The sequence below is a fragment of the Pagrus pagrus genome (assembly GCF_965226575.1).
Source record: "Pagrus pagrus genome assembly, chromosome: 18".
Lineage (NCBI taxonomy): Eukaryota > Metazoa > Chordata > Actinopteri > Spariformes > Sparidae > Pagrus > Pagrus pagrus.
The window spans coordinates 29,146,229-29,159,069 of NC_140202.1; the positions used below are offsets into that span (position 1 = coordinate 29,146,229).

Here is a 12,841-nt window from a genome sequence, read left to right on the forward strand (position 1 = left end):
AGTATTTTGACAGTAAGTATTTCGACAGTGAGTATTTCTACAGTAAGTATTTTGACAGTAAGTATTTCGACAGTGAGTATTTCTACACTGAGTATCAAATACATTTGGGGATCATTGATGTTTGTGAAGAGGGCTCACTCGTGGAGGAAAAAGTGAACTGAACTAAACTTCTTCTATTTCTATAGATATCACGATCAATATCTGTTTTTTGATGATCCTGTAGTTAAACCTGATATGACAGCCCTCATCCATCAGTATCTCACTCACATCTTTCTGCAGAACAAATACTTGATTAGTATTTTGAATGTAGGGCTTGTAATGGAGTATTTTTACTCTGTTGGATTGGTACCTTTACTGAGATAAAGGATCAGAATGGTAAATCACTGCCTCTGTGGAAGATATCTTTGGTCTCAATTCAGATTAAAAGTCCAGATAGAAAATCAAAAGAGAGAAAATTTTAATATTATTACTTCACCACACTGCTGGAATAATTGGGCCGTAAAAGCTCATTTAAAATTTAAAAAGATAATTTGAAACTTGTGAAAATTCAAAAACTTAATTTGAAACTGAAAACGGTGATGAAGACGAGAACAGATGAAATAAAAATGTTAAATTAAATAGTTTTTGCTCTTCACCACTTTGAACGTTATGTTTATACACTGATGATACTTTAGTGATGAAATGTGTCTGCAGTTCAGCTCAGTGACCAGCAGGAGGAGACAGACCTGACTCACCTGAGGGATTCTGGGTAATGAACCATCTTCACATCCATTACATCATTAAAGCACAAACTAATAATCACTTATTGATTCATCTGCAAAGTAACTGAAGTTATCAATAAATGTAGTGAAGAATAACGTAGCAGAGTTCCCTCTGAATAAAAAAGCAGAAAATGGAAATACTTGAGTAAATGTACTTAGTTACTTTCCACCAGTGACAGTCTGGGACTGTGATCTGTTCATTTAATCTTCATGTGAGGTTCGTTCACAAGTTTTTTATTATTTAGACAAAATAAATTCAAACTTTCATCTTCAGCACTTCGACATATTTTCATCCTTCCTGATGTTTCATTCTTGTTTTTTCTGGACCTCCGTACATGTTTGTGTGTCTGCAGCTGGTTGTGTAGTTGTGTCTCTGCAGCTGCCGGTTGTGTAGTTGTGCGTGGTCTCCCTGCAGCAGCTCATCCGTCTGTCCAGTTTTTTGCCTTTTGTGGACACTGATGACTGGACTCAGAAGCATGTGTGGTCCAGAAATAGAAGCAGCAGGATCAGATTCTCCAGAGCTGATCAGTGACAGCAGCTTCACTCCTTTATACTTTAAACAACACGTCAAACCTGACCACAGCAGCTGGGTCTCCTCCTGACTGCAGCAGGACCTGGTCCTGGTTTCACACCAGAGTCCCTGACCAGGTCTACACTGCAACACTGCAACACCTTTTAAGGGCAGGAATGTACCGCATCAGTCATTCAGCTGCTGAGGCTGCTCAACAGACGGGAAGTCAGGAGTCAGACAGGAAGTCAGTCAGGGAGTCAGGATCCAGACAGGAAGTCTGTCAGGGAGTCAGGAGTCAGACAGGAAGTCAGTCAGGGAGTCAGACAGGAAGCCAAGAGTCAAGACAGGAAGTCAGTCAGGGAGTCAGGAGTCAGACGGGCTGTGTCCAAATTCAGGGGCTGCAGCCTTCAAGGACCGATGGTTGTTAGATGGGACAGCGGACTAGCCTTCGGAGTATTTCCTGGTTGCGTCACCAGGTGTTCATGCATTAAAGTCTATTTTGGTTCAAATCTATCAAACGTGTACATTTATTTGTGTGTGTACAATGTGTCAAATCTAAATTGAATTATCAACATTACAAAATAAACATTAACCCACTGGTGAATAACAACTATATTTACCATAGCATCACCAGCGTCACGTATTTTAACTGAAAGTTGAAATTTGGTGGTTTGAAATTATTAAAACAGAGTATAAACCCATTACTTAAATTTGAATGTCATGTCTGCGCCACTTGATGTCGCCATTTTCTCTTGCTTCCTCTTCTGTTTCAGGACTGAGCAGCGGTGCGCAAAGGATCTTGGGATATGGGAGGCCGCGAAGGATAGTAGCGGTGCGTCCTCCAAAAAGAGGGAAGGGCAGGCTGCATTTGTGGGCTGCATTTGATGGAGCCCTCGAATTTGGACAGCCTTCGCGCGGCGTTGTGATGTAATTGGCCTTCAAATGCGCCCTTCGTGGGCTGCAGCCCCTGAATTTGGACACAGCCAGGAAGTCAATCAGGGACTCAGGATCCAGACAGGAAGTCAGTCAGGGAGTCAGACAGGAAGCCAAGAGTCAAGACAGGAAGTCAGTCAGGGAGTCAGGAGTCAGACAGGAAGTCCGTTAGGGAGTCAGGAGTCACACAGGAAGTCAGTCAGGGAGTCAGGACTTTTACGATGGTCGAAGAAGAAAATCAGATTAACCCTTTAACTTACAGACTGATCATTTACTCACTAATGTTCTTCACATTTAGAACCTGTGGAACCTTTAAAATCAGGTTCTGATGGACTCAAACAGAACATCAGCTGTATGTCTCAGTTTGGTTCTAATATGGTTCTACTGAGGTGTTATTGGTTCTACTGGAGCTTATACTAATTATACTAAAGAATGTACTGGTTCTAATGAGGTTCTACCAAGTTTGTAGTGGTTCTAACAGGGTTCTACTGAGGTCATACTGGTATCACATATGGCATAACGGATCGATTGGTGTTCTACTGGCATCTCACTGGTTCAGCTGATCTGACAAGGTTGTACTTTAGTTTCTACTGATGTCGTACATGTTCTTCTACATTAGAACATAGTTTGTTATAATGTGGCTCTCCTTAGATCACAATAATTCCACTGGGGTTCTTTTAAAAGGTCATTCTGGTTCTACCACTACTAGAGCTGTACATGTGTCACACAGGTTCTACTGAGGTTCTACAGTGTTCAGAACATTTTCACCCGGAGGTCGTTCCAGTCTGACTGCTGTTTAAAGGTCAGTGCAGAACGTAGAACCGACACCTGTTCCCCAGAGAAGATGTGAGGCTGACAGCAGGTGGAGGACCTGCGGGTGAAGACGCTCTGTGATTGGTGGAAGCAGAGACGAGGCGGGAGGCGTCAGATCTGCCACAGGCTTTTATTGCAAAGTGGCTTCCTGTGATCTCAGAAACAACGTTCCACTTTAAGGCTCCAGATGTCGTCGTGTTCTTGTTGTTGTTGTTGTTGTTGTGGGGTCGTCTCTCACTGCTGGGGTCAAATTCGGCTTCCTGTAGTGTTTCTTTACAAAATAAAAATGCACTCTAACTAACTGGTGTGACGTTTACATTCAAACTGAAAGTAAGGCGACGACCAAACAGCTAGAATGACGGTGAGTCCGACAGGAATGAGAACTGAGGTAAACAAACGTTAGCGTGGTGACAAACAGAGAATTTAACGTTCTGTCTCGACCTGTAGTGTTTCAACAAAAAGTGCTGGGTAATCATCGGCTTCTTCTTCTCTTCTGATGCATAGTCTAACAATAAGTCTGCCTGGTTGAACATACTGAAGAAGAAACAACAGTTTACAATAATAAATAAAGTCATATGTAAAAAGCTGCGGGAGGCGGAGCTTTGCTCGCCTCCGACACGTGTGGCTGCTTCCTTCACATCGACTTTTTGGCAAAACTCTGGCTGTGAGAGAGAGACAACCTTCCTGGGGTTTGGTAGTGTGTCGATTTTTCTGCCAGGTGAACAGAAGTCATGTGGCAACAAACTGGGAGGTGTTTGCATATCATTATGTTAATGAGATCTCCTTCATATTGAAAAAAAGCAAAAAGAACAAAAAGAAAACAAAGAGGCCTAAAGACGCTAACTCCTTCAGGACATGGATACAGACAGAGCAAGCTGCTGAGTGAAGCGGCGGTGTTCAGGTGGGGTCAGGTGCTTCGGTCCGGATGGCACGGCGGTTGGCTTGGCTCCGCTTGGCTTGCCGCAATGACATCACATGGGCTTGCCCTCCAGAGACACCACCACGTTCCCGCCCAGCTTCTCAGCCAGCGTGCTGCGGTCCTGGATGTCGTCCAGCCCGTTCACCTGCCACTCGTGTTTGATACCTGAGGAGACACACCTGAGGTCACAGAGGGCTCAGGGAGACACACACCTGAGCCGCTACACACCTGAGCTCGACCAATCAGAGCTGAGCTCCACAGAGAACCACCTGACAGATGTTCCAGGTGTGTCAACGTGGCTAGCAACATGACACAATCAGCTAATACAGCAAGTTAACCATTAATTATTATTTAAGGTTGTAATGATGACATGACCTCTGACCTCAGCAGCTCACATGACCTCACCTGTAAACTTCTTTTTGATGGCATCTTTAGAGCTGGCATAGATCATCTTGCTCTTCAGTGGAGCGCCATCTGGAGCCCTGAGGACGACACAGCAGGCAGAACATCAGAATCGTTTTAACCAATCAGATCGATCGTTGTTAAAGATGGTCCCTATGGCAACGCCAGCTGGAGGAGAACCAAATCAAAATCAGATTCTGAATGCCGTCATTTCACAGATCATGAACCTGCTCTGTACACCTGAAACCTGATCAACCTCTGGTCCCTCATCAACCTCTGGTCTCTGATCAACCTCTGGTCCCTGATCAACCTCTGGTCTCTGATCAACCTCTGGTCCCTGATCAACAACTGGTCCCTGATCAACCTCTGGTCTCTGATCAACCTCTGGTCCCTGATCAACCTCTGGTCTCTGATCAACCTCTGGTCTCTGATCAACAACTGGTCCCTGATCAACCTCTGGTCTCTGATCAACCTCTGGTCCCTGATCAACAACTGGTCCCTGATCAACCTCTGGTCTCTGATCAACCTCTGGTCCCTGATCAACCTCTGGTCTCTGATCAACCTCTGGTCTCTGATCAACAACTGGTCCCTGATCAACCTCTGGTCTCTGATCAACCTCTGGTCGCTGATCAACAACTGGTCCCTCATCAACAACTGGTCCCTCATCAACCTCTGGTCTCTGATCAACCTCTGGTCTCTGATCAACCTCTGGTCTCTGATCAACAACTGGTCCCTCATCAACAACTGGTCTCTGATCAACAACTGGTCTCTGATCAACAACTGGTCCCTCATCAACCTCTGGTCCCTCATCAACCTCTGGTCTGTGATCAACAACTGGTCCCTCATCAACCTCTGGTCTCTGATCAACCTCTGGTCCCTGATCAACCTCTGGTCTCTGATCAACCTCTGGTCTCTGATCAACAACTGGTCCCTCATCAACAACTGGTCCCTGATCAACCTCTGGTCTCTGATCAACAACTGGTCCCTCATCAACAACTGGTCCCTCATCAACCTCTGGTCTCTGGTCAACAACTGGTTCCTCATCAACAACTGGTCCCTCATCAACAACTGGTCTCTGATCAACAACTGGTCCCTCATCAACAACTGGTCCGTCATCAACCTCTGGTCTCTGGTCAACAACTGGTTCCTCATCAACAACTGGTCTCTGATCAACCTCTGGTCTCTGATCAACCTCTGGTCTCTGATCAACAACTGGTCTCTGATCAACAACTGGTCCCTGATCAACCTCTGGTCTCTGATCAACCTCTGGTCCCTGATCAACCTCTGGTCCCTCATCAACCTCTGGTCTCTGATCAACCTCTGGTCTCTAATCAACCTCTGGTCTCTGATCAACAACTGGTCTCTGATCAACAACTGGTCCCTGATCAACCTCTGGTCTCTGATCAACAACTGGTCTCTGATCAACAACTGGTCCCTGATCAACCTCTGGTCTCTGATCAACCTCTGGTCTCTGATCAACCTCTGGTCCCTGATCAACCTCTGGTCTCTGATCAACAACTGGTCCCTCATCAACAACTGGTCCCTCATCAACCTCTGGTCTCTGGTCAACAACTGGTTCCTCATCAACTACTGGTCCCTCATCAACAACTGGTCTCTGATCAACAACTGGTCTCTGATCAACAACTGGTCCCTCATCAACCTCTGGTCCCTCATCAACCTCTGGTCTCTGATCAACCTCTGGTCTCTGATCAACAACTGGTCCCTCATCAACAACTGGTCTCTGATCAACAACTGGTCTCTGATCAACAACTGGTCCCTCATCAACCTCTGGTCCCTCATCAACCTCTGGTCTGTGATCAACAACTGGTCCCTCATCAACAACTGGTCCCTCATCAACCTCTGGTCTCTGATCAACCTCTGGTCCCTGATCAACCTCTGGTCCCTGATCAACCTCTGGTCTCTGATCAACCTCTGGCCTCTGATCAACCTCTGGTCTCTGATCAACCTCTGGTCTCTAATCAACCTCTGGTCTCTGATCAACAACTGGTCTCTGATCAACAACTGGTCCCTGATCAACCTCTGGTCTCTGATCAACCTCTGGTCCCTGATCAACCTCTGGTCTCTGATCAACAACTGGTCCCTCATCAACAACTGGTCCCTCATCAACCTCTGGTCTCTGGTCAACAACTGGTCCCTCATCAACCTCTGGTCTCTGATCAACAACTGGTCCCTCATCAACCTCTGGTCTGTGATCAACAACTGGTCCCTCATCAACAACTGGTCCCTCATCAACCTCTGGTCCCTCATCAACCTCTGGTCTCTGATCAACAACTGGTCCCTCATCAACCTCTGGTCCCTCGTCAACCTCTGGTCTCTGGTCAACCTCTGGTCCCTGATCAACCTCTGGTCTCTGATCAACCTCTGGTCCCTGATCAACCTCTGGTCTCTGATCAACCTCTGGTCTCTGATCAATCTCTGGTCCCTGGTCCTAGATCAGTACCGTACCAGAAGATGAAGACGAGGTCCTCCTTCTTGGACTCCTTGGTCTCGTAGGTGGCGTCGTACAGACCGTATCTACAGTCATTGGGGGGGAGGAGGCTGACGAAGCAGGCGTAGGGGTCCTCCACCGTCTCTCCAATGTCACCCACCAGGATCTGCTTCCCCTCCTCCACGATGATCTTCTTCTTGTCCTCGCTCAGACAGAACAGGACTGCCTTCTTCCTCTTCCTCACCTCGTCCTGGGTCGAAGACTTCCTCACCTTCATGTCGTTGAACACCCTGATGACCTCATCGTTCACTGTGACACCTGACGCCTGCAGACGACACAGATCAAACAAAACTTTATTTAAACAGCACTTTAAGAACAAGGTTACAAAGTGATCAAACATCAGACAGTTCAAATACTCAATGAAATAAAAACACCAACGAGGAAGATAAAACTGATCAGACATGTTGGAGCTAAAACGCTGTGCTAACGTTAATGTAACGCTTCAGCCTCAGATGTTCAGGATGAGGTCAGTAAAACCAGCTCAGACCTGGTTTAGATTGTGTGCAGCGGTGTGAACACCTGTCAGGTAACTCTGCTTATGATTGGTTCATCTACATGTAATTGATGAATGACTGACCACTGACAGGCGGGATGAATGGTTGGATTTCTTTTTGTTTCTCCTCATGAATGTTAGCATGAAAAGCTAAGCACTAAGATGTCTCAATAGAGCCTCACAGAGCTGTTAGCAGACTGTAGTGAAGCTATGCTGCGTGATTAGCTGCCAGCTGTTTGTGCCGTTACCATGGAAACAGACGATAACCACTGGACATGTCAGTGACTGTATATGAGCAGCTCACAGAACTGAACCAGAACTGCAGTTGTCACTATGAGCAGATTTATTGTGATGTTCATCTTGTTTACAAGCTTTTCTGAGCCCAGTTGGCTCCATGTTGGTGTTGGTTCTGGTGCTGATGAGACGATGTAGTTCACTGAGAGCTTTAACACAAAACTACATGAGGTTTGACTTTAATACAACAAACTGACAAACATCATGTGAGACTCATGACACAGTTCAACAGGATCAACACATCATCTGTCTCTCTTCATCACTACAGACAAAGGTTTGATTAAAGAAGGTCCCACTGGGCACACCGGAAGGGGCGTGGCTTCAGCTCTGTGTGACGAACTTCCTGTTGAAACAGGAAATGGTTGACGAGTGAATCATCACTGAAGCTGTTCACTGTAAAATTAAAGTGTCTGTGTGACGGATCTTTGAACATGTAACTTTATTTAAAAAACTTACAGATGACAGAACTTTGACTCTGCTGTCAATCAATTCTCATTTTCTGAATATTAGTTTTTTTGTGGTTGTAATAAATCAATGAATCAAACAGTCTGTCACAGTTTCCCAGAGGTCTGTCTGTTTGTCCTGGACCATCAGACACAGCATGTGGACACATGAACTCTACTGATTATATTAATTTAACTTCCATCTGTCTGCTGATGTTTCCTCTCTGGACTGTGTCTGGTTGTCCGCAGTATGCTGTATAAATAAAGTTTTACAGACACACAGCTGTAGATGAGCTCTGTGAGGTTTACAGAATGTCCCTTTAGGCTGCAGATCAGCTGACTGGACTAACAGAAGTCAGCTGACATCCTCATCTGGACTCACTGCACATCAGCTGATCACTGTTTTGATTATCAGTTCATTGATTGGTGATCTGACGGCTGTAAATGTTTAATTTTAAACAAACATACAGTCAGCTGATCAATAATCATCATCAGTGTCACTCTGGATGTTTTACAAACAGAGCCGTTGATCAAAGGAGGAGCCTGTGACATCACTGCTGATGTCACTCTGCATCGTGTTTAAGGTGTGACAGCTGATTGGATCAATAAACGTGTAGACACAAAATGGCGTCACAGTGAGTCAGTTCTCAGCAGCTGACTGAGCGTAATGAACATGAGAGCAGTGAGTTATTGATTAATGTGAACATGACTGTACTGATCAGTTTCATCAGCTGTATGAATGATGATGTCATCAGCTCACCGCTACACAACGTTAACATGTTAAACCTGTCGCTGTTGTTGTTTACATCCTGTTACCTACAGCTTTATATTTCTCTTTATTATCTGTTCACACTGATTGATTTTAAACTAATTCTTTGATCTGTTGCCTTTATGTCTTCCTGATGTTTAAATGTATTGATTTATCTGTTTTTATTTCTTACACACTTATCAATATTAGTTCAGGATGTTTTAATGTTCACTTGATTGTTTATTCTGCGACATATGTGAATCTTTTTTCTTTAGTTTTGTGAATATTTTTGATTCCCAATAAATAATGTGACACTTTTTCTCCCAACAAACCAATAAAACTCAGTCTGAGTGATGTACAATACATATATATACACATATATATATATATATTGATTACTGTCTGTATTGAAGCGTCTCAGCAGCGATGTGACATCTCACCCTCATTATTAGAACAATAACAAAAAACAAAAACAATCATGTTATTGTTCATGATTACAACTTTACAAAATATTCTGTCCCGACATGAAACTTCATATAAACTTATGAGAACAAGGAATCAATCAATTGTCGTCTGATCACATGTGACTAACGACTCACTGCTGCTTTATTACTGGAGTTGAACATCTCATTAATTAAACAATTCATGTATTTATTAGGAATTATTAATATAAAGATTAACGTCACATACTTGCTGATTAATCACTTTTATTTATGTTAATGATCTTTAAGATTCAATCAATGAAATAATCATTAATTATTAATTAACTCTGAATGTTTTTCACTTCGTTGTTAATTCTGTACTTTAAATATTCATAATGTTGTTTCACTGAACATTTAATACTTTTAATAAACTGGGCTCATGTCCGACCAGCCCGCACACACACACACACACACACACGCACACGCACGCACAGACTGCAGAGTCACGGCTGTCTGTCTGTCTGTCTGTTAACTAACCCGGACTAAATCTAACAGAACGCGCTCCTTCATCTAAACCGGGTTAGTTCGGTTCAGCAGGTCGTGCCGGCCTGTCACGGCCCGGCCCCGGCGGCTTGTCCCGGGCCCGGCCGGCAGGCAGGATGGGTGCGGGCCGGTCTGCTCAGCAGGACCACAGCGGGAATAAGATGGCCGCCCCTGGCCACACGGCCTGGGGGCAGGCCCGGCCCAATCCGGCCCTGCTCGGCCCGGAACACGGCCCGTTGTACACATTCACTAATAAAAGCGTGAGTTAACGTGCGCAGGTGTGAGCGGGTCCTCGGCGGAGGTGTGTGGGTGAAGAACGGACCGAGTAACGGTCGGTGAGCGGGCAGCAGCTAGCTTAAATAACGGGAGCGGCAGCCATGCTAATGCTAACATCACGCTACCGCCGAGCGGAGCCACATAACGGTCCTCCGAGGACCCGCACGGCTCCGCACTGGGGGCCGTGCGGGACTCATCTACACCCCCATCTAACCCGGGGACAGGCTCCGGACGGGTCTTACCATGTTGTCCCGGGGTTTGTCCGCGCTGATTCGCCGTCAGATCGGGGTTTCTCAGGGGTGAAAGGTAGCGGGGAATGTGGCCGTCCGAGCGGAGGAGGAGGAGGAGGAGGAAGAGGGGGGAGGAGGGGGAGGAGGGGGGGAGGAGAGAGGCGGGGCCACACAGGGACCAGACCTGCGACACCGACGGCCCGGTCCGGTCCGGTCCGGATCACCTCACTATAATCATTTATACTGTATATACTGTACTTCATGTTGAGGTACTTTACTACAGTTACTGAAAACCTTGAGTTACTTTTCAGATTTAAACCAATAAAACAAAATAAAAGTACAAATAAATGATTATTATCATAAAATACAACTTCACCGAGTCACGACGAGCAGCTGCAATAATATAATTGTATAGCAATTATATAATAATTGTATTATTATATTTTATATAATGTAAATGTATGTAATGTAAGTAAATGTAGGAAGACACAAACAATCACGGCAACCAAAAGACAACACAACATGTGGTCGCTGCTCGACAGGTGAGGCTGAGGCAGAGACGCACTTTCTCCTACAATGTAAAACATTCAACGACACCAGGAACATTTATTTTAACAAGTTCAACTCTGTAATCTCAGAGTCCAAAGAGCTGAACCACCTCTCAACAATAAAATACTGCTGGGAGAAGGAGACAGGGCATACCTGCTGCACACGCACACACACACACACACACACACACACACACACACACACACTGTGTATATAATTAATGTAAATCAATCTTGGTGTTGTGTTCATGTTGTTATTTGTTGCGTTCTGTCCGTTTGGACAAGTTGTGTTTTGATGCTTTGGCAACATTGTTGTTAAACTTTCATGCCAATAAAGCTCCTTTGAATTGAGTTGAATTGAACATTGTAATTAAACAAGTACTTTTACTTCTGGTAGTGTAACTGTAATCTATTTCTACACTTTGGTATTAATATGTATTATTTGTCATATTCCATCTTTACGCTGCGATCAGATGGTTTTCTTTATATTTCAACCACTGATGTTCTTATCATGCTCAGCTGTCCTCTGATGTCTGTAAGTAAAGACCCACATTGTATAAAGTCTATTAGGGCCCGAGCAGGGAACCTGCGAGGAGCATTTTTTGTCCCAAATGATCACATTTTTCACTGCCTGAACATACCCCAAAACTCACCAAACTTGGAATATATGTCACATCTGCCGGAAAATTTCTGTTGTCGTTGTGAATTTCCACCACTAGGTGGCGCTATAATCAAGGAAAGTGCGTTTTGCCTAATAACTCCCATATACTTTGTCGCACATTCAAAAACCTTATATCCACGCCTTCAGTGAATTCTGCTGAATCTCCTGATATAGGCCACGCCCACATCCGCCTACCGTTTTTTTTCGCTAGCTCGTGAAATGTCGCAAACCTACTTTTTCGAACTCCTCCCAGGCAATTTCACCAATTTCCACGAAACTTTGCACACAGCATCTGTGGACCCTCCTGTCAAAAACGTATTAAAAGAATTTTGATATTCCAAAGAATACTCAACTTGTTAAATACCAACTTCCTGCACATTTCGTTACAAACAGGAAGTGTTGCATATCTCCACATTGCTTTGATTGAATGACATGAAACTCAGGATACTACTTCCCCATGAGCCCCTCAGGCTCTGTGCAAAATCTTTGCGTATGACCACTAGGTGGCGCTCTTTAACTTGAAGTATTTTGTATCTCACATCGGTTGCTCAGATTAACACGAAACTTGGTACAATTGTTGTCAATGCCCTCCTGAGGATGTCTGTTGAAGCTTTGACCGATACGCCACTAGGTGGCGCTCTGGTGGCAGTCTAATTTCATATTTGGCACTGTGCCCGCACCACAACACTTATGGATATCAAATTGATAGGGGTGGTATAGACTGGCCCCTGTAACTCAAACACCAAAAATGACCAGCAGGTGGCGCTATTATCAACACAAAAAAGTTTTTGCCTAATAACTCCCACATAACATGCCGCACATTGTTAAACCTTATATCTACGTGTTCCCTGCATACAGCTGAATTGTGTGATGTAGGCCACGCCCACTTTCACGCTACATTTCCATTCACAAATTTGCTGAATGTCGCAAACCTACTTTTTCAAACTCCTCCCACCCAATGCCCCGATGACAGTTTGTGAAAAATGTTGTGCAAATCCGCCAATAGGGAGCGCTTTTATTGCTATATGACAAAAGAACAGCTTTCCTGCCTTCACTTTTGATTCCTCAGCGGAAGTTGTTGCATGAACAAGCGCCGACAGCAACGTGAAGCGACAGCAGCATGCCCCGACGTGCGTGGACTGCGAGGGCCTGTTCATCGCTGCATGCAGCTTTAATTATCGTTTTTCATCTATAACTGTTGTTCTTCCATCGGACTCAGTCTGATTTTACTAAAACTGAGTATTTCTTTCATCTGATGATGTCACCAGGCGACAGCTGCAAGAAATATAAATGTGATAGTAAAAATAAAAAAGTGTGAAAGGAGTGAATACTGAC

At 44.6% G+C, this 12,841-nt stretch overlaps 1 protein-coding gene across 1 annotated transcript; it reads right to left on the reverse strand.

The window, feature by feature from the left end:
* Positions 1-3,129: 3,129 nt before the first annotated feature.
* Positions 3,130-10,428, reverse strand: cfl2 (cofilin 2 (muscle)). The gene is made up of 4 exons (XM_084382019.1): positions 10,310-10,428; positions 6,806-7,113; positions 4,343-4,419; positions 3,130-4,102 (listed from the first exon to the last, which is right to left on the reverse strand). The coding sequence occupies exons 1-4, from the start codon at positions 10,310-10,312 to the stop codon at positions 3,990-3,992; spliced, it is 501 nt and encodes a 166-aa protein (XP_084238145.1). The 5' UTR covers positions 10,313-10,428; the 3' UTR covers positions 3,130-3,989.
* Between the last annotated feature and the right edge of the window lie 2,413 nt (positions 10,429-12,841).

Excerpts from the sequence above, each read along its gene's own strand:
- cfl2 (XM_084382019.1), bottom strand. Across the intron at positions 4,420-6,805 it reads GACCTCGTCTTCATCTTCTG|GGCTCCAGATGGCGCTCCAC; the intron begins GTACGGTACTGA and ends TGTCGTCCTCAG. Across the intron at positions 4,103-4,342 it reads CATCAAAAAGAAGTTTACAG|GTATCAAACACGAGTGGCAG; the intron begins GTGAGGTCATGT and ends GTGTCTCCTCAG.